Source organism: Cryptomeria japonica, chromosome 11 (assembly GCF_030272615.1).
Source record: "Cryptomeria japonica chromosome 11, Sugi_1.0, whole genome shotgun sequence".
NCBI classification, from domain to species: Eukaryota; Viridiplantae; Streptophyta; class Pinopsida; order Cupressales; family Cupressaceae; genus Cryptomeria; species Cryptomeria japonica.
The window spans coordinates 681,679,369-681,702,080 of record NC_081415.1 but is presented as its reverse complement, the minus strand read 5'-3'; the positions used below and the strand labels follow the sequence as shown (position 1 = coordinate 681,702,080).

At 36.1% G+C, this 22,712-nt stretch overlaps 1 protein-coding gene across 2 annotated transcripts; it reads left to right on the top strand.

Annotated features, from left to right (window-relative positions):
- Positions 1-856: 856 nt before the first annotated feature.
- LOC131038150 (uncharacterized) lies at positions 857-12,755 on the top strand. Of its 2 annotated transcripts, none has more exons than XM_057970488.2 (3): positions 857-1,013; positions 1,134-1,322; positions 12,188-12,755. In XM_057970488.2, exons 2-3 carry the CDS (start codon positions 1,138-1,140, stop codon positions 12,372-12,374), a joined length of 372 nt encoding a protein of 123 aa, XP_057826471.2. In that variant the 5' UTR covers positions 857-1,013; positions 1,134-1,137; the 3' UTR covers positions 12,375-12,755. The 2 variants fall into 2 exon arrangements, with proteins under 2 accessions (XP_057826471.2, XP_057826473.2); XM_057970490.2 differs by having other exon boundaries at positions 862-1,018.
- Positions 12,756-22,712: the final 9,957 nt, after the last annotated feature.

The window sequence follows — 22,712 nt, the reverse complement described above, 5'->3', positions numbered from 1 at the left end:
GTGGAGGTAAAAGAAACAAAATAGATTGTTTCTAACCTGTCTCTTTGCTTCCTTGCAACCTCCTTTGTGAAATAGAAAAATCAAAGTTCTCGCTGTTGCGTGCTTGGGACGAAAATGAAGTTAGAAAGATGGTGGCCATTTTAAGGGTTAAGGCATTAATTATATTTAATTCTGACGACCAGGGTACTACATTCTCATTTAAAAATTGTGCCAACACACTTCTCATGTCTTCTACCACACGCTGGCTATTAATGAATTGAACTGACTTATGTCATGATAAAACAACGCCTCGATAATTGGAAATGCTTTGAGTCAGGTAGTCAACAAAATGGTGAACTGTTGAACCAGGTTAGTGAAGGTTACATGGGTTCCAATATATCCCAACTACAAGAATCCATGCATTACAAAGATCAACAATAAATACATATGTTTTAACGATAGTTGGGTGGTCGGGAATTTCTTGAAATTTTGAACCAAAAGGAAAGGTTTAGAGACTTGTTAGCTTGCTGATCGGGTACAAGAACTTGATGAAAGCCCAATTGTAAACAAGGCTTAGCAATGTTAAGTAAACGTGTCAAGATAACGAATGACGGTTGAACTATGATTTCAGAGTTAAGATGAGAAAACAAAAATTTCAAAAGTTGAGGCAACAAGGCTTAGCTAATTTTTGTTCTTTTATTTTCTAAGACTAACTTTTATACCAAGACTTGTGAATGTGCCTCTTTACCACCCTCCCTTTTTATAAATATGGTACTATTTTCTTTTAATTTAATGCAATTTAAAAAAAAAAAAAAACCTAAAAAGTGAAAATCAAATCAAACACGGCAAAGCAATTTTCATGCTAATTTTTATTTAATTAATCAGATACCCTAAAACAATGCCAAACATTGATAGAAAAAATCATTCGAAAGGAGTTAAACGTAGAGCTCTGCAGTTGAAAGGAAAAATACAGGCGAAATCTCTCCGCATTGCGTGAATTTGAAGGCGAGGCCACCGGAAAACACTGAAATCTGGTAATGTATGTAATTTCTTTCTTTTTCGATTTTAGGCTCTTTAAAAAATTAAATTAAAAAAATGGATTTGATGAGAACAACGTGCTAAGAGCGGATCGATCATTTGATTTATGTCTGCAGAGAGATGTCAGCTTCGTTGCTTAAACAATTGCAAGAGAAACTTGTGATTGGGAGTAGGTATGTGGCCAAGAATGGATCTGAACTATACAAGCAAACCCTAGAAAATAATAAGCATTATATTGACAAGGAGCCCACGGTGGAGAAATGTCAGGAACTTTCCAAACAGCTTTTTTACACTCGTCTAGCCAGGTGATAACTCATTCCATGGCCTTCAAATTTTTTTTTCAGGCTTGATTGTACATGTATTTGGTAAATCTCTCCACCATTTAGTAATGCAATGTTAAATCTGTTATCGATGACATTATATGATAAGCATTTTCTTTTTCTTTTTGGTTGTGATCTGGAAATCATAATATTGTGGACTCTGTTTCTCTTTCACTGATAATGGAACAACAGCTAGGTCCCACTTGAATTCATATTTATATAATCGATGTACGCTGAAATTTTGATAAAACCTTGAGGCATTTCTCAGGAAAATAATTCACAACCCTTAAAGACGGGTTTCAAGTAAAAACCTTAAGTGCATCGACGTGCAAGATGGGTAATTTGCAAGCCATTTCGTTAAAGTCATGGGCTTTTGAGAGTATAGGTGCATGTTATAATAACAATTCAATGTATAAGTCCTAACGGGGCGATTTAGTAATGGAAATCGGGCACACCATTACTCCGCAATTGGAATAGAGGGGTTCATATTCCCCGTACATTCGATCATATTGTGGTGTCACCATCCAACCTCGTAAATCCTGATTGCCAAAATTCGTACAAAATCATCCAAAAACTGTCTAAAAAAACCCAAGTTAATGGTTTGGGTATGTGGGGTACATTTTAATTTTTGGGACTTGGTAGGTTTTGGTTATGTCTGTTATTTAACTTTTTTTTTTTTTTATAATTTGTAAATAAACGCTTATTTAGCAAAAAACAGGAATTAAGTTCATAAAACACAGAACATACATATAATAAATTATAAACAAAACAACCATAATTTGTTTGTACGATCTAATTACCTCAATATTGAAAGCTGTAACCCCCTTTCTGTGGACTCCAGCGAGATCTCAGTTTAATGTCACTCTCAGGTGGACCTGACAGCGTCTAAGGTAAAATCTAGCAAACTGAGAAAGCAGAAATATCAAACCTAGATATGAATAAGGTGGAAACATAAGGGCTCTCAAAAGTGTGTTGTTTAACTTGTTTTTAATAATGTGAAGCCACTCGTTATTGCTTTTTACAGAAAAATGCAGCAGGTAATACTCCAAGACTTACCATAAAAAGACAAGCCATAAAACCCCCCCTACAGCTGTACAAATCCCCATAACTTAACAAAAAAAAGATTAAAGTGAAAGAGCAGTGTATGAACTTAAAGCAGTAGCAGCACGAAGAACATAACAAGTTACAACAACACCAAAATATCATCATTTTTAAGAACATTCATCGTCCTTCATTGGACTGAGAAGTAAGTGGAAGAATGAGAAGCGCCAGGGAATGATGGCCTTCCTAACACATTCTTCTTGTTTTCCTAACTGTAATGTTGCTGTTTGTTCAAGTTCTCAATTAATGTGTTTTATTTATTTTTTCCCTGAAATGTGATGACAAAAAGGAGCCAAAAATTATAAAAGGCTGTGGTTTGCAGACGATTCACTCTGTATGCCGGATTTGGGCCCTGGATTTGCCTGGGTACATCCAGGGCCTGGCTGAATCTGATGCCTAAAGTATGCAGCCTGCCCACACCCACAACAGATCAGATTGTGGACATAGACCAGGAATGAACTCCTGGATCCTGTGGTTTTCTAAGTGAACCAGAATTACTTCTAAAATCATTACAAACCAGTCCTCCATGTTGGATATCCTATTTTTATCTCATGAGCGCTGCCAAACAGATTTTCAGATTTTCAAACAGGAGGGGTAGTTTTGCAGCTCTTTCATTTTTCTTCTTCTCTCTTTTTTTTGCTATTGGTTTTTGGTCTGTAGCAAGTTTACGAGTCAAATCAGCTAGATTTGGTAAGGATTACTTCCTTCATAAGTTCATAACCATAGATTTAACAATAATGGGGTACGTTCAAGTGCAACTCATGTTGCAAATCTTAAGAAAGTTGTCCAAGGATGTTCCTTACCAGAATAAAAGCTTGCTATTACTTCATTCAAGCTTCGCTAAGCAGAAAAATATTCCTCAAAATTTATTGTGGAAATGCAATAAAGAGAACTTATTTTCCTAAAATATATTTATTCCACATTTGTCTCTTCTTGTCAAACAGCTTCATTAAATACTCATTGGTAGTTACTTGAATACTCATAGGAGTAGTGACATAATGGTTACGGGTTAGAAACTGTTTTATGGTTTACATGGAATAGAAATATAGAACTACATAAATAATTGATAATGTTAACATGCATCATTCATTCATTGTTGTGCCAATAATCTACATGAAATTTTACTGGCATAAACATGCTTGTGTGGAACTGATTACTGTTCCTGTGATATTTTTTTTAATGATTAAAACTTTGCAGTATGTTGATGCTAATCCCAATATATATTGAGAGGTGGGTTTAAAATTAAAAGATTATGCGTTTTTGTACTTCAAATTTATGTTGCAAATGTATGCAATGACTATATTTATCATAGAAAGAATCTGCTTGGAATTTTATGAGCATAAATATGCCTGTGTGGAACTGATGACTGTTTCTGTGGTATTTTGTAAAATAATTGAAACTTTGCTGTATGATTGAAACTATATATAAGGATTAGTGAGTCTAAAATCAAAACATTATGGGGTTTTGTAATTTGATTATATTATTTCAAATATTTTTTCTCATAGAAATATTTATAAGGTGATCTGTATGTTTGCTGCCATGTAGGGGCCATCCATTATTTTGAGAGATATGTCATATTTGCCTTAAGTTATCTGGTTTAGATAGAAAAGATGGAAGTTTGAGCTTTTTTTAAATGACATTTATAATACGAACTTTCTTTCATCTTTATCATCTCATGGATGCCTATAGAACACATGTTCTGTATAGTGACTACAACTTTAGATATTGTCATTTTATGAGGATCCTTACCATTTGGAAGCCGTTTAGTGTCTGCAGAATTTGGAAATTCTGTGTTTTTTTTTTCTTGCATGCTACTTAGAGAAGAGGAAATATGATTGATTATTTTTGGATTTTTAAGGTTTTTTTATAGTTTAACTATTTATGTTTCATATGGTATGTAGTTTCTTTCTTTGAGTTTTCTTCTGCAATTTATGACGAGTATAAGATATGATAGCATAACTACCATCTGAAACTTTTTGCATGTACTCTCAAAACAAAGATCTTATACTTAGTTTTAGAACTCCAAGATATGGTACAGTTGCTCCACTTTTACTTTTGATCTTGACAACTTAAATTGTGCTGAGTTGTCAGCCTTGTAGAACTTAAATTATATGCTATTGTGCCATTATTCCCATGTTGTAAATAGATGAGCAACAAAAGCTTCCATGCTAACTTTAAGCAACATTTGTTTTCATATAAAGTTTTGCATATATCTCTAACCTAAGTCACAAGGTTTGAGTTTGTGTTCGACAACAATAAAATTCGGATGAAGTTCGGCAAGGGTAAAAAATTCAAAAAAAAAAATTCGACATTAAATTCGCTTAATATAAATTTAAAAATATTAAAATATAAATATATTTAATTTTTTTATTTAAATATAATAAATACTAAATATATTTGATTTAATATAGTAATAACTAATCATCTTAATTAAGTATTTTAAAATGTTAAATAATAGGAAATAATTAACACAATAATAAAACTTAAAGCATGGTATAGTTAACTTTTCATTATCATTATTATATATATTTAAAAGTTAATTTATTTGAATAAATTATATTTTAATAACTTGAGTAGGATACTACTTATTCATAAAATAATTTAAAAAATATTAATAGATAGTACTTCAATTTGAAAAAATAATCTATTACATCATACATAAACAAGAAAACAGATTAAAATTCATTGCTGTCAAATAGTCGAGTGCGTGAGGTGTGTCAGGGAGCATTTGTTGCTGCCGAAGGACCGAGTGGGTGGAGCATTTATGCAAAGCAATATAAAAAATTTGTGTTTGCAGAAACTAAAAACCCGTCGGTGAACAGAAAACCCTGGATTCGAAGAAATAGAGCTCATGTTTTTTACTCCAAATAGCCTGGTTATTTTTTACCCTGGATCTGAAGAAATGGAGCTCGCGTTTTTCCAGTACTGTTTTTATTAAAAAATCTCTCCCATTTACTGTACTAATTATACAACGAACTTAAACGAATTTTTATGGGTTTTTAAAAATTCAACGGATTTCGAATTTGATCCATCAAATTCGCCTATCAAATTCGCCGAACCCTGTGACTTAGCCTAATACCATGAAATGGTAATTAATATTGTAATATTGAACAAAGGAGAGGAATACTTCTTATATAAGTAATTACAAAAGATCTTTCCATAACAGAAACGATCAAGAACTAAAGACAAAATAGAAAAATTCTAAATACTAACTGACTGACTTACAGAATAGAAAGTTATTGAAAAGTAAAAACTAACTAAATGACTTAAATGGCCATTATAAGTTAAATATTAAAATATTACTTTAATAGCATCATGACTTACGACTAAAGTTCAAACCTTCAAAGCCATAATTATAAAGTATTTAAAAACTTGGGACTAATCCTTGAAACACAAGAAGATCATTCCTTAGGATTTGCATGAACTGCTGAGGGGCATCATTTAGAAGAATCAACTCTTGAAGATACATGATACTACGATGAAAAGCTGACCCACTTCTATGGACTTGCATATTTAGTGTACAAAAGAACTGTGAATCAGTTTGCACTATTTGCAGACTTTGTACACGTAATCAGAGATTCAAAAGATGCATGACAAAAGTTTTTTGAAGAATGCTGTCTCAGCTTTTACATTATATCGATAATCAATTAGAATAAGAATGAATTCTGTGAATATGAAATAACCCAAAATAGTACCTAAAATTTGAGATCACTTTTCATCAAATTTGTGCCAGTTGGGATTATATACATCTACCAAAAACTGAGAACTAGGCAATAGGATGCAGTTAGAGACTATGGCTATAAATAATATAATCAAACCATGATGGAGATTAGTTCTTGGCTTAATCCTCAATTTGGCAGTCTTGTGTTTGGGTTTCTCAACTGGTAGTGGTTTATGGCAGTCAGTTCAGGTTTCTGTTGGGTCTCCTTTGCGGATTCCATTCGTCATCTTTGCAGTTGGCTACAATGATGGTCTGTGTTTGCATCAGGCAAAGTGGGGATTGCTTTCATAAAATTTGCCAAAGGAGTGGCTGTTCAAAATAAGATGGATTGGTCCTTTGCACTAGAAGCAGACACAATGGACAGTAAAGATGACTTGGAAATGGTCTTGAGGTAATATAGGACCAGGTGATCTGTGGTAATATAGACACGCACACACACAGATGTATATGAATGATAATAGGATAATAGAAGATGTGTTGAATGTAATAGTCGCTAGGGATTTTGTTAAAAGGCACCTCATTTTTTCTGTTAGGCCCTTTTTATGGAGCTGCCAGATGCTGTTATCTATTGTTTTCCAAATCAATATGTGGGTATAGCTCCCAAGGCCATTTTTATCTGCTGAGAAAAAAAACAGCAATCTTTATGCTGACCTTTCAAAATCTTCCGATTTGGTAGTTCAATTCATACAGAATTCTTTTTGAAACTTTTCTTTGTTCTTTGCTGTCTTCATTTCAAACAGCTTGCTAGTGATGTTTGCAGATGCTAATATGAAATGTCTTAATATTTGTGAGATTTCAAAAGACTGAAACCAAAAACGGGCACTTTGATTTTGCAGTACTGTACCCTGTCAGAGTTGGGAGTTGCTGAAAGGCCTAAACATTAATATTGCTAACTGGAACATCACTAGAATACTGCTTTGATTTGTTTCTCTTTTAAAGTAATATAATTAATTATATTCAATGATATATTTTGATATGTCAATATTAGGGAATAGATTACCAATATTGAGCATTAATTATGATTTATAGTATCAATGGTTTTATATTGTATGCTGACATAAGAGCAAATCAGATGATTAAAGTTTATGTTGGTGTAGAATACACACAATATGCATTATATAGTATATAAACTGCTACATGGTTACAGAAACGTAAAAAAATTACAAGAAAATAAATATGAAATTACCCAAGGAAATAATTTTTTTTAACTGAAAAGCCACAACTTTTTGCTAAACTTGTGTTAATAGTTTTGACCAGAGAAATTGTGACAAACTTGTGACTAAATTGGCAGTCACAATTAAATCACATTTTTTGATGTCTTTTTTTCAGTTTATTTTCTATATGTTGTGATTTTTTACTTGAAAAAAAATAAAAATGCTAATCTCGATTTGATTTTTCAACGTACTTCTCAACAATTATAGCCTTAATGCTAACCCTGACCGGAAAATCTTTTTTTCTTTTCTTCTTTTTGTTAGTGTTTTGCTGATGTATTCGGAATTCCTTAGAGTGAGTTATGCTACTGTGGTTTATTTACTTTTAATAATAAAAATAAAAATATAAAGAATAATGTTAATTTGAATTAGAGTGATTATTAATGTATATTATGGTTTTAATCAGTATTCTAAGTTATCGGGTACGCCTAGGCTTCCTGCACCCATACTGGGTACATTTTGGTATGGGTTTGCCCGGAGGTATGTTTGGGTACGTACCCAGGCGTACCTAGGGTAGCCAAAGGCACTGAGCGCAAAAAGTAACAAAAAAGACATTTTTTTACTTTTTCTTTTTGCATCCAAAAACCCTAAAATGCCCCTAAAAACATCATTTCACCCAATACAAAGATCATTTTGCTCTCTTTTCTCATTTTCTCTAATTTTTTTTTTTCAGGGCATAGCCCCCAAACCCCCACTTCCGGTCTGTGGGGGAACAAAACATCCCCCCGCAACCCCTCTATCATTGGGTTTTACTCACATCTAACACCTTGTGCAGCTTATCATTGCTGCCCCTCAAACCCATTAGGGTCTCCACTCCCAAACCCCAACTAGTTATTGGGATCTCTTGTCATATAAGAAATTTGATTACAATGAGGAGGTTTGGGAGTGGAGACCAGAATCAAGAACTTAGACAACTAAAATTATCTCTTTTAAATGCCAATTGATAAAGATAGATATTAAATATTTGTTATTCAATTATCAGTTGACATTTAATATTTATCTTTATCACCACCATTTTGGCATTTGGCATTTGGCATTGATCAATGATGAAGTATCATACTATCAGATGTATTTAGTTTTACAATTCTGTATATTTCTTAAAAAAATTAATGTCTTTTGAATACACACACACACTCAACATACCCAAGGGAAATATTTTTTGCCGTACTGTTGTACCCATGTCCGTACTTGTTCCTGTATCTGTGCCTGTAACTTAGACACCTTTTGTCAATATTTTAAAATAATAATATATGTTACATTAAGTGAATAATATATAAGGTATAGTTCTAATAAGATCTAATTTGGTAATTAATAAAAATAATATGTATTCGTTTTGGACTAAAATAAATAAATGTTTAATGGAATGTCTATATTAAGCATGAAAGTATGCATTATAACATAATGCTGTATAATGAATCTTCCCAGAAAGCAAGTGACTAGAAGTTGAAGAAAACAAAATAAAAATAAATGAATAATTCTTTTTGATTTTATTACAAATTTTATTTTGAATATGATCCAGCTATGAATTGAAAGCTCTATTTGAATTTATGTTCGCTGAATACAAACACAAATTCAAACCTTGATACATAGATTTCTGCCATCACCAGGTTCTGACAATATTGATTAACTTCTTTTGTGTTGTCTTTGTTGATATTGGCTGAAGTGGCAGAATGCTTGAAACTAGCTGAAATGGGTTGGCCTGATCAAATATGGGAGGCCCACATACTTTCTCTGCTTGACACCTGAAGCTCCACGTTTAGTTTGTCTCCTAAAATGGATACTTTTCAACAAAATTTGTGTGTGCTATGGATCAATGTAAACGTCCAGATTAAGGTATCTTAGCTAATACATCCAGACGGTGCTTGAATTTTGGTACTTAAAACTTGATTGACTCAGAACAAGTAAATGAAATTGCCCATTGAATGCCATGGATTAAGAAACCCAGACTTGTAAATAAAGTTGGAGTTTAAGTCTTTAAATTAACTGTCTTCAACAGAATGTTCTGTGCCTACCACAAATAATGCAGCCATGGAGCAATTTAAGAGTAACAATAATGTGTCCGATACTGATTATTTGTCATGATCGTACTTATGGAAGTTTGAGAATGCAGAATTGAGTTTCAACATCAATACAAAGCTAACAGTAGTAGAGTTCAATTTTATGCCTGTAATAGGACCTACTTCACGGCCTGTGAAATATCTGCACACTTTTATCTTATTAATGCAGAAGCCTGTGTCAGAGATGAATATGCATGATGTTTTAGTGATATTGAATTCGGGAGCTGCAACTTGGAAATTAGACTCAAACTCATCATAAATGCTTAAATTATTAAAATACCATTCATTTCATACAAAGGTTGTGGATGGAAGATTGTTGAAATATATTACATGTCATAAATGCAGCTAAAGTTAATTAAAAATTATCTACTATGTCTTGAAAGATTAGGCTAGAATATTAATAGAAAGTCAGGACTGCAGCTTGCCGTGAACCAGAAAGAAAGTATTTTTATGATGTTTTAGTGATTATGAATTCGGGAGCCGCAACTTGGAAATTAGACTCAAACTCATCATAAATGCTTATCAAAATATCATTCATTTCATACAAAGGTTGTGGAGGGAAGATTGTTGAAATATCATACATGTCATAAATGTAGCTAAAGTTAATAAAAAATTATCTACCATGTCTTGAAAGATTTGGCTGGAATATTAATAGAAAGTCAGGACTGCAGCTTGCCGTGAACTGGAAAGAAAGTATTTTTATGATATTTGTAAATTATCCGGTAATCACGTAAAACTTGAGGAAAATGGCAACAATCTCTGATTCAAAAAATTGAAGATGCTTTATAACGTCAAATTTAATGTGCTTTATATGGATGTGGATCTCACACTGACAACTTCACTGCAAGAAATGGATGCTTTTTGGAACACAGAACATTGTTTAAAAATTACAAGTTATCTGTGCTGATAGAAGCATGAAGCATCTTGGATGCTATCGACATTGACAAAGTTGTTGCTGCTTCTGTTCTGTTGTCTTAGTTACATATTATACAAATTGCATGTCTAGTTGATTGTAGTTTCATCAAAGCAAGCAACAAGCAAAAGTATTTTGTTTGAAAGGCATGGGGTATATTGGCAGTTGGTATCATGTATTCTCTTGGTGCAGAAGGCATAAACCTATTTTGCAACAATATTTCCTTACAAAAGCAAGGATTTTTCTCTATGCTCTACCAAATTGCTAAAAAATTAGGTTGATTTTAGGCACGAAACATCCTGGAATTGGTGCAGGAAATTAGTCAAGGTTTGGAATTTTTGTCCCCAAATTTTACTGGCTTCCTGACCTCTAAAAACCCTAAAGGACATTCTTTGCTCCTGAAAATTAAAAAACCCTAAACGTAACTTCAGTTTGCTTTACACGAACCATGTTTTGTTTCAGATGAAAACTGAGTCGGAAAATAATATTTTAAGTGTCCCATGGCATCTCATTTATATTTATGTTATATGATGTATTTAATAAAAACTCTGAATTGAAAACTATGACGGGAATCATAATAAGTGATGAAGAAAACCCCTCATCTGTGTCTGTAGAGTCCCAGAAAGCCATCGGTAGGTGCACAGCTAGTTGGGGTGGGATGGTCAGGAAATCCATGGAGAGGTGTGCATCCCTTACATCTATCAAAAGAAGCATCTGAAGGATTCCATCCGATAGATGAGCCAATTCTAATTCCTTCCCCCCCAACTCGTAATAGTTTCATTTATATATCTTATATTTTTAGTATAGGATTTTAAATAATTTAATCCAAACAAACTCACACAATCTAATCCAGAAGCTATAGAAAGAATAATTTAATAATTAATAATTTAAAATATTTTTAAAATTCAGACTATTATATACTCTTAGTATATTGTTTATCAAAAAATATATTAATAATTCTACAATAAAATAAATAATATAAATCTAAGAATTATGATTATAAACTAAAAACTTCTATACTCACAGCATTATTAAATTTAAATATATTCATTTATGATTTTTATATGTTTTCTGTACAGATGTACCCAAAAGTAAAACCTAGCCCCGCAATTTTTGTTTGATCCTATTGAGCAATTTAGATTTTTCTCGAGATGTACACTCTGTTGTCTATGAATGTTTGAAACCTAAGTCACAAGGTTCGAATTCGAATTCGAATTCGACAGCCATGAAAATCGGATGAAATTCGACAAGGGAAAAATTCAAAAAAAAAATCGGATAAAATTCGCCTTCGATAATTTTGTTTATTTTTAAATATATGCATACTTCTAATAAATTATCAGAATAGCGACCCTTGTTGGAGAAAATCTGAGGGCGACCCAGCAGTTGCAGACACCCATGACCCAATAGATACAAAGCATATACAAAGAATACCCACGACCAGCTGAGTTGTGTTTAGAGACAGATAGCAGTGCTTTATAGAGGAAATTCGATTAAATTCGATTTTTTTTATAGAAGTTTGAAATTCGATTAAATTCGAACCTCATCCTTGAAAATCGCCGTATCCTGTGACTTAGTTTGAAACCACAGTTCGCTACTGACATGTAAACACACATGCATACATGTATAAATATAAAAGAAGTTAGTTTGTTCTATTGGTTCTGTGGGAGTTTAAAGGTGTAAATTATAAATATTCTTTTTAATCAGCGTTTGTGTTTCTGGAATTGACAATTCTCTAAATCTTGGGCTCTACTTTCTCAAATAACTAATTAAAGATTTAGAATTTCTGCTTCTACATTGCTTATGTGGTCTATTATATGCCTAACTGTTTCATTTCCTGACTTCTACAGTTTGCCTCATCGCTATGAAGCATTTTGGAAGGAAATTGATGCTTTGAAGAAGAAAGCAATGGCCAGACAAGATCTAAAAATAGAAGAGGTTGGAGTGGCAGCCTTGTTTGGCTTAGAATGCTATGCGTGGTTCTGTGTGGGAGAAATTTTTGGTAGAGGAGGTACATTGACTGGATATTACCCTTGAGTAATTTACTCTAGAAATGAGTAACTTCTATAGATGTTAGATTAACTCAAGTCAATTTTGGGCCATTTTACTTTTTGTTTTGCAGCACCTCAGAATATGTTATCAAAAAGCCATATTCTAGGAGGTGCCAAATATGTTAAAATATACTTACAATTTGTTTGATTTGTGCTCGTGTTTATAAGACATTGATTTTTTCGGTGAATGCTGATATTTCATGTCTTGTAACTTAAATGGCACAAAATATGAGTACACTTATGATTGTGTTTGGTATCTGCCCCCGTTTCTTAAGATGTTGAATTTTGGTGGATGCTGGAAGCTCAAAGTATTGTCACTTAAATAACTCAAAACAGAAGTTAAAATAAAATTTATTGAGTTTGGGAATGAGCCTTCTGTTGTTGTTTTGTAACTTGCTGTTTAAAACAGGTTCTGGCTTGGCTTCATTATAGAAGGCCAGAGAATTGTATGGTATACATTTTTGCCATAGTTTTTAAATGCATGTTTGTATCTTGAAAGATAATCAGATGTAGACTTGGGTAATTGGGCATGGCATGTTGCCAAGAAATTTGAAGAGTGGTATTCTATAAGTTAAAACAACATTATTGATATTGGTGGCAGGATTGTTTATTATAAATTCTAGATTTGGTTATTTAATGCTTAAAATGCATGCCTGTACAGACAGAAATGTTTTCTGAGATAGATTAGTCTCGAAGTCCCTGGTTTGTTTTCTCTCTCCTTTTTTGAATTATAATATTGAGGGTCTATTAGAGGGCTTCATCCCAATATACTAGAAAGAAAAACACAGCTCTACTGAAAACAAAATACTGTACGAACACTAACATTGCATGACAGGTACCAGAAAGAAGCATAAACAGCAAAAAACTGTTGAAAATGGTAGAGTGTAAAGAAAAGTAGAACTCAAATTACATTATTGCTGCACATAAATGTAATGTTTTATTTAATCGATTTTATCAGAATTCTCTCCTTTTGTTAAATCAGGATGATAATACGATCTTGTGAATAACTACCAAACTAATTCCCAAACCGACCATTTACAGAAAGTTCCTTAAACTAAGATTTGTTTTATTTATTTATTTACTAACTTCTAAAATCTAACCTACAATGTTTTGTATAAATGTAATATAATCTCCTAACATCCCTCTAGTACAAAATCTGAACAAAGTATGGAACATTGGAAGGACTGAACATAGAAGCCCAATTGGAAATTTGATGAAGTGCTTTCACCAAATCTCCCTACCACCTAGCACACATCACACTTTTCACATTAGTGGATTTCTTGACTGTTGAATTCTGCAAATCCTTTGTGCCATATAAGAGAACAATTCTCTTTTGAGAGTCCACTTTCCTTCGATTGTATCAAAATCCCTCCAAGGCATGCACAGTAAGAGAACTCTCCTTAGAGAGTTCACCCTCCTCTGAACGTGTCAAAACCCCTCATCCAATTCCTGCACAATGAAAGAACTCCTCTCGTTCACTTTACTTTGAAGTGTCAATATCTGTCAGTAGTGTTGTGGGAATCAAATTCCTCTTATGGTGTATGGTAGGAAAAAACCAATGTAGATATGTTAATCTCATCTATTTTAGAGGTTATACCATCCACAAAAAAACTAAATGATGACACACTAATCGCACCTATTCTAGAGGATATATTATCCACAAATATTGCCAAGCACCCTCTTGGTCCATTGGTTCATCTCAAACAATTTACCATCTCAAACTGAGAAGCTAAAGATGTGGAAATTCTACCATTTGCTTTGTTCCCTAGCCTCCTTTGTGACCTACTTATTCCATAAAAAAGATATTTATCTTCACTATTCCGGTAGGGGGTCTTCCTTAAGTAATGCAGAACCACAAACCTTTTATCCCGCTCAGTGGCAGAAAAAACTTTATTTTTCTTCAACCTGCTATTAATGAGGTCCTTGTCATGTTGAATGCAATTTATCTAAACATATCCATTTTTTTGACAATAGTAGCATTTGAAAATTTTATTCTTTCCTGTTGAAATGTTTCTTTGGTAATCAATTGAATTTTTTAACTTGACTTTCTACATCAATCAAGGAAGAAATCTTAGTTTCTAAACTTGGAGTGGGTTTGTTTAATGTAAATACAACATTATCAAAACTTGAAGGCATCCTACTCGATAGAAATGTTTAGCATCATAATCTTCAATCTTACAATTTATTCCAGCAATTTAATGGAGAAGAGCTTAAAATGTACTCCAGGCTAAAGAGTTTTGCTTGACTGACATTTTGGCACTAGAAGCTGGAGAGCCAAAGAATGGTCTGAGACCACTCTAGAGTTGTTTTGAAGTCTCCGTAAGATTAATGTGGTGCAAGTGTGCACATAATAATCCAAGGCCAATGAGCGCTGCTGCTTTGTGGTCTTTGACTGTCCATTTTGTGGCCTCATCCACATAGAGTGACATTTTTGTGTTTCTAGCTACGGTATCTCATAGATTCTGATCAACTGCATCTTTATTTGTCATGTATGAAAATTGTGCCCCTCAAACTCATTTACAGAGAAGTGTAATAGTCAAAGAAACGTTTGCCTGATTTGTGTTATCAATCTCACTCAGATGGTAGGGTCTACGGCCTTCTTAGACAAACATAGTATGTATATTTGTTGGCACACCTTTCATATTGCTGAACTTGTACACGAGAGGAAATGATATTCTGCATATCTGAATGGTGGGAGTGATAAAGATCTGTATGGACCAATTAGTAGAAATGGGGGCAACACAAATATAAAATTACATGGACATCATGACAAGCTGTTGTTGTTGGACAAGGTTTAGATTGGTATCTAGTCATTTGATTCTTCAATGCACTCTTCTAATACTCCTTCACAAGCATCAATTGCTTTGGCAAATCTAGTTGGACTCTTAGCATGGATGGTAGGGATAGGAATGCACTACAAAGCTTCCTTCTCCTTTTGCAATGTTAGACTTTACATGGTTTGATGGCATGAACCAATGGCACTTGCACCTCCAAATAGGATTCCGACAAATTTTGTTGCAACTTTCGTTGCATGCACAGGAAAGAGAATCATTTTGATACCATGTTAAACCTTTTTCATGGATCAACTAGAACTCAAAGTTAGGACTGACCATTTGCTGTTGGGGTGCTCTACCATTGAGCGCTATAAAACAGTGCGAGACACGCAATGGATTTCAAAGAATTGATTGATTAATCAAAATGAGCAAGACGCTCATAAATAATACAAAGCTATTTACAAGAATAGCAAGTTTCTAATAAGAAACTGTTGAGAAGATCGAAGACGATCTGTCTAAAATAGAATATACACTGCTGAGCATTAATGCTAAAATTAACATTATTCTATTACCCTCCCTTAATGCTCAATCTATTAACTACACCTATAGACCCCCTGAATTTTACAAATTTATCAGGACCAAGGGGCTTGGTGAAGATGTCTGCTAGCTGCGCCGAGGTAGGAACATACAGCAACTGGATGGATCCGTCTTCAACCAGCTGTCGAATATAGTGACAATGCGTTTCCACATGCTTGGTTCTTTCATGGAAGACTGGATTCTTGGCGAGTTTGAGCACTCCCTGATTATCACAGAACAAGGGAGTAGGACCTGCCTGGGAGACATGCATATCCGCAAGCATTCGTCGAAGCCAAACCACCTCACAAGATGCCTTAATTGCTCCTTGATACTTTGCTTCTGTCGAGGAGAGAGCCACTGCCTGCTGCTTCTTACTAGTCCATGTGACAGCACCAGATCCCAAACTAAACACATACCCTGCTGTAGACTTACGGTCATCAACCGAACCTGCCCAGTCAGAATTTGTGTAACCATTGAGTATAGGATCAGAACTCCGAGTGTACAGAAGTCCATAATCAGGAGTGCCACTCACATAACGCAGCACACGCTTCGCTGCTAACCAATGATCAGCCTTGGGAGCTGTCATGAAGCGTGAAATGTAGCTCACTGCAAAACTGATGTCAGGTCTAGTGGCAATAAGATAGATGACGCTGCCCACTAGTTGCCTGAACAGAGATTCATCCACAACTGGTGAGGATGACTGAGCTGAAAGTTTGAGCCCGGGTTCCATAGGAGTAGAGGCAGGTTTGCAATCCTGCATTCTGAACCTGTCCACAAGACTTCTGGCATACTTGGACTGAGAGAGAAAGATACTGTGCTCAGTCTGCCAGACTTCAACTCCTAAGCAGTAATGTAGAAGTCCTAAATCTGTCATATCAAAGGTACGGCACAAATCCTGTTTGATCCCAGTGATCAAATGTGCTGAACTGCCAGTAATGATTAAGTCATCCACATAGACAACTACAAATAGAATATCATTACTAGAATGCTTGATATACAAGTTTGCATCAGATGGACTCCGCTGAAAACCATGATCTGTCAGGTACTTATCAATTTTCATGTACCAAGCCCGAGGAGCTTGTTTCAGACCATAGAGTGCTTTGACTAATCTACAGACCTTCTGATCTTGACCAACAACCTTGAATCCTGGGGGTTGCGTCATGTAGACTTCTTCCTGTAAGTCACCATTCAAAAAAGCACTCTTGACGTCCATGTGATGGACTTTCCAACTGAACTGGGCTGCCAAAGCAAGAATGAGCCGTATGGTACTCATTTTGGCTGTAGGAGCAAAAGTCTCCTCGTAGTCAATGCCTTCTTTCTGTGAGAACCCACGAGCAACAAGACGAACCTTATACTTGTCTAAGGTTCCATCAGCTTTGTATTTTACTTTGTACACCCATTTGTAGCTAATGGGCTTCTTCCCTGAAGGAAGATCAGAAAGGGCCCAAGTGTGATTCTTCTGAAGACTCTGGAACTCAGCTTCCATAGCCTGTTCCCACTCAGGTATACCTTTAGCCTCTGAGTATGTCTGAGGCTCAAAAACACTGTGTATGTTAGCCATGAGAGCAAAATTGACTGTATGCTGCTGTTTGCTCTTATTACGGGAGGTTCTACCCTCAATGAGCTCAGTATCCCTGAGATCACCAATGGTCTTGGCCCACCATTTAGGCTGGAGAGTAGAAGTGCGAACATCTGGAGGAGCTGGAAGAGACTCAGGATCAGGAACACGAGCAGCAGGAGGAGGATTATTCTCCGGAGGGAACTCAGGTAGTGCATCATCGAAAATAGATTCTGCATCATCCCTCCCATCAGGCGAACCTAATGGAATAAGAACACTGTGAGGCTGATCCTCAGAACTCTGCTCAGAAGAAGGTGACTGAAAGAATCCTCTTTCTTCATCAAATACAACATCACGATTGAAGATAAGACGTTCAGTGTCTATATCTATCAGTCTGTAGGCCTTATGGTGATCACTGTATCCTGTCATCATGAGTTTCTGACTTTTGGAATCCAACTTGGAGCGCTTAGCATCTGGAATCCAAACATAGGCAACAGAGCCAAAAACCTTCAGGTGGCTGATCTGAGGCTTCCGACCAGACCAAACCTCTTATGGAGTCTTCCCCTTAACAGCCTGAGTAGGAGAGCGGTTAAGAAGATAGACAGCAGTAAAGACTGCTTCAGCCCAATACTTATTCGGAACACTCCTGTGTTGTAACATAGAGCGAGCCATCTCAACAACCGTACGATTGCGACGCTCGACAACACTATTTTGCTGAGGAGTGTAGGGTGTAGTCAACTGGCGTTTGATGCCATGGGTATCACAGAAGTTGGAGAATGCAGAAGAACAAAATTCCCCCCCGTTATCTGTCCTAAGAGTAATGATACTATGTCCAGACTCTTTTTCAAAAAAGGACTTAAACTTCTGAAAGATACTAAATACATCTGATTTATGCTTAAGAAAGTACACCCACATCTTTCTACTAAAATCATCTGCAATAAGCAAAAAATATTTGCAACCAGTAACAGAAGATGTATTCATAGGACCACAAATATCAGCATGAAGTAATTGAAGTACCTTAGATGCGCGCCAAGACTTTCCATGTGGGAATGAAGTCCGATGCTGTTTGCCAGCTTGACAGGCGCCACATACTCTAAGATGCTGAGTCTGAATATCAGGTAACCCTGAAACAAGTCCCTCCCGAGACAGCTGAGAGAGATACTGAATGTTGAGATGTCCATATCTCTGATGCCACAAAGTGCTAAGAGGAGAAACACGAGCTGCCAGAGCCACTTCAGGAGAATCACCAGTGTCAAGAAGCCTATATAGGCCATGATCCTCTAGACCAACAGCAACAGTAAGACGAGTCTCCCGATCAATGATGGAACACTTGTGAGCACTGAACACCACATCTAGTTGAGGAGAATTCCTCATAATCTGGCTGACAGAGAGCAGATTAAGTTCCATTCCAGGAACATAATACACATTCAGAAAAAGGAGAGTCCTGCCACTAGATTGTATCTGAACAGTGCCTTTGCCAACAACTGTATACTCCTCACCTCCGCCAAATACAACGGAATCACTGAAAGGTGAGAAGTCTGTAAACCAGTCACGCCGATGAGAAAAGTGACGTGATGCACCAAAGTCGATGTACCAAGCAGAAGACCTGGCATGATCTGAGGACCTCTTAGCCATAAAGGCATAAAAGGCAGACTCCTTCTGCTCGGAATGTTCCGCAACATGTGCCTTCTGGTGTGACCCTCCTTGCTTCTTTTGTTCAGAAGCGAGCCTCTGACGGCAATCTTTCTTCATATGGCCGTACTTGTGACAGTAATTGCACTACACATTCTTCTTCTTAGCTCCATCCTGTGTCTGAGAAGAGCCTTTCTGCTGAGAAGACTGAGAGGACTGAAATTTGCCTTTATCCTTCTGAAAGGATTGAGCTGTGAAGGCATTTTCCGAGGAGGCTGATGTAGTACCACTACCAAATTGCTGTTTCCAGCGATCCTGCTGTAGAAGTTTGGTGCATAATTCTGAAAACTTCAGATCAACATTAGTGGAAGTAATATTGAGGGTTTCAATGAAGTGTTCATACGATTTCGGAAGACTTTTTAGAGTGATTACAACCATGTCTTCTTCCTCCATAGTCCGACCAATAGCTTCGAGTTGATCTCGAATGTCCTTAATCCTCGTGAGGTGCTCCTGTAAGGACATACGTTCGTCCATCATAATGGAGAACAACTGATTCTTCAGAAAGAATGCTCGGCTCTTGTCGGATGTCTCATGCAATTCCTTCAGATGCTTCCAGATGTCAGAAGTTGTCTTGCCGAAAGGAATCTGCGGTAACTGATCATCAGTTACTGAGAGTTTGAGAAGCATGACTGCCTCCCGATTGCGTTCATCAAACTTATCTTGATCTGCACCAGGTGTACCAAGACTGAGCTCTTTGCCCAAAACAAGCTGGTCAAGACGCCTATATTCAAAAATGGTCAACATATGCTGTTTCCAGATGTTGTAGTTGTGACCATTAAAGCGTTGACTACCTTCTAACATCAAATTGGTGAGAGAAGCCATTTGCACGTTTCCCAAGAAAATTTTTTGGCTGACCTAGAAAAATCCAAAGACAACCCAGAAATGCGTGCAAAAAACCCAAAAGGATTCTCCTGTCAAAATCTGGATCCGCGGGCTCGAAAATCGAGGCACAAAAATCGAGGCACCTAGAAAAAAACGGACAACTACCCAGATTGGGTTTCGAAAAACCCACCAAGAATCTGCAAGAAAAAATTATTTTCGATAAAAAAATGGAGGTAAACACTTCAATCGAAAAATGCAGAGGTCGTGGGCGCCATTGTTTTCTCAGAAAATGACATCGGCGTTTGCAGAGAGTGACAAGTTGCAGGTGGCGCCACTGGAGGTGACGACGTTGAAGCCTGCAGACGTGCACAGAGCCGTGACCAGGTTGCAGGTGCCGAGAACCGGTCGCAGGTGCCAAAGCGACGCCGAGAACAGGTCGTGACGCCGGAGGTTGCGAATAGGCGAAGTGGAGGTTGCGAACAGGCGAAGACAAAGCGAGGTTGGAAGCACGCGAACGAGCTAGCACGCACAGGGCCGCGGACACCATCGGAGACAGACCTTGCAGGTCGCGCGAACGCAGGTCGCGGTAAAACGCGACGATACAACCCCGCAGGCACGCGAACACAAATCACGAAAAAAACGCGACGACCCTGCAAACACAGTTTGCCAAAAACGACGATCCTGCAGGTCGAAAAACGACGATTCCACCCCAGAAGCCAAAAAAAACTTTGATAAATTTTTCCAGAAAATAATTTCGAAAATTTCCACTAATTGGAAATTAGGATTAAAAAATTTTTGAAAAAATTCCTCCTATAGCTCTGATACCATAAAACAGTGCGAGACACGCAATGGATTTCAAAGAATTGATTGATTAATCAGAATGAGCAAGACGCTCATAAATAATACAAAGCTATTTACAAGAATAGCAAATTTCTAATAAGAAACTGCTGAGAAGATCGAAGATGATCTGTCTAAAATAGAATATACACTGATGAGCATTAATACTAAAATTAACATTATTCTATTACGCTAGTCCACTTGTGACCAATCCATCTATGGTCTAGGTATGGCTTATTCTGCATCACCCTACATCGAGCCACATTGTGTGTGCTTGGGGTTCCTAGCCTTGGTTTGGCTCTGGTGCCATGTTAAATCTTTTGCTAGAATTGAAACCTATAATCATCCATTTTCTGTTGGGGTTCTCTACCACTGAGCTCTTGGTCCACTTGTGATTAGTCCATCTATGGTTTGGGTGTGGCTCATTCTCCTACAAAAACTTCATAAAGATAATACACATGAGAATCAAGTACCTACATTGAGCCTTATATAACTAGATAACATCAAAAGAGGAACAACACCAGAAGCATAAGAAATGGCATATATAACGCAACAACCAAAAATTACCACCCCATCTTTGCCAACGCAGAATCATTTGCCACACCTTCAGCTAAAATAGAGACTTTCTCCACCATGACCAGAAAAACGGATGACATCTCTAGATCAACAAGTTGACTCCCATCAATTAACTCTAGATAGTGTATCATTAGCAACGGCTGGAAGGGAGTGGCCATTAGGTACTTCCAGAATCTCATTATGATGAGAAATCACTAGGCGTTTAATTACCAACTGAATATATTGGAATAGATCCATGAGTATTCCCACATCCCTACTGAGAGTATCAATATCTGCCACTATCAATCCATTTTTGGCCTCCACAGATATGAAATTACTAGAAGCTAGAACCATTGGAGCCAAGTCCTCCAAACTCTCATCCATCTTTACATTAAAATACATCTCCACAATACTCTTGTACAGCCACGCTGCTCACTGCTTCCTCCAATTTGTTGTGAAAGTATTCTAGCATGTGAATGAAAAATATGTGCCCACCACCTCATCCCAACCCAGCATTTTTACCTAAACAAGATTAGAGGTTGCACGGTTCAACAATAAAAACATTTCTTCAAACAGAGATAAGAAAATTATTCGTTTCTCAAAGGATCATTGGGAGATTAAACACCTTGACCTGTGATTAGATGGATACCCAGAGAAAGCCAATAATCTATAACATATAAAAACCTTCCAAAAGATCATACCGTCATAAAAAACCATTGAACAAGTTGCCATTGCCATCTAATAATGCCCTGCCTGCTCATTATGACATACAAGAAGAACACACTCTCATGCATACACTATTGTGCGAATCACAACCATTAAATGCAATCACAAATACGCTTGAAGATTGACACCTATATTTGCAAATAGTGCCCCCCTATAGGAGTTTAGGATGGCAATTTCAACGTAGGTTGAATATCATTTCAACAAGAATATTAAGACCCTCCCAATGTTTAATAATCACTCGCTACAGCCGATAATAAAAAACATTCTTAGCTCTTGGCAAAAAATCAGCTACTTTGTTTTGTTCTCGAAAACAATGGAGGTACCCAACCAATTCAAACTTTCTTAGAGCTTTTTCGAAATATGACCTCATCCGCTGGTTAGGACCATTGCTTTTTTTTTTCAATGCAATTATTATTATTTGTGTTGACTTCAATTTTAATCTCAGAATCTTAACTTATAGGCCACGATTTATCTTACAAAGAGTAACCACACAAGAACTCTCCCTTGCCATCTTGTAATTAATACCTGCACTTGCTACTTCAGAATTTCCCTCGAGGCTCCACCAAAGTTCAGTTTGATACCTGTCTTTGGTGCAATCTAACTTCTTTTTTCTTTCTTTCTTATGTTTTATGTCTTAATCAAAGTCTAGAAGATTGTATAGAATTTAATTCTAGATTTGGATCTTTTATTGTTGAAATGCATAGTTCAACTATTGGGATATATTTTTACCTTATTAGAAAAAATTATTATGGCAACAACATTAATCATTTTATTAAAACTACCC

What these genes read in the sequence shown, in the direction of transcription:
- LOC131038150 (XM_057970488.2), top strand. Translation starts at nt 1,138, where the DNA reads ATGTCAGCTTCGTTGCTTAAACAATTGCAAGAGAAACTTGTGATTGGG. An exon ending in TTTTACACTCGTCTAGCCAG is followed by an intron (nt 1,323 to 12,187) that starts GTGATAACTCAT and finishes TGACTTCTACAG; the next exon opens with TTTGCCTCATCGCTATGAAG.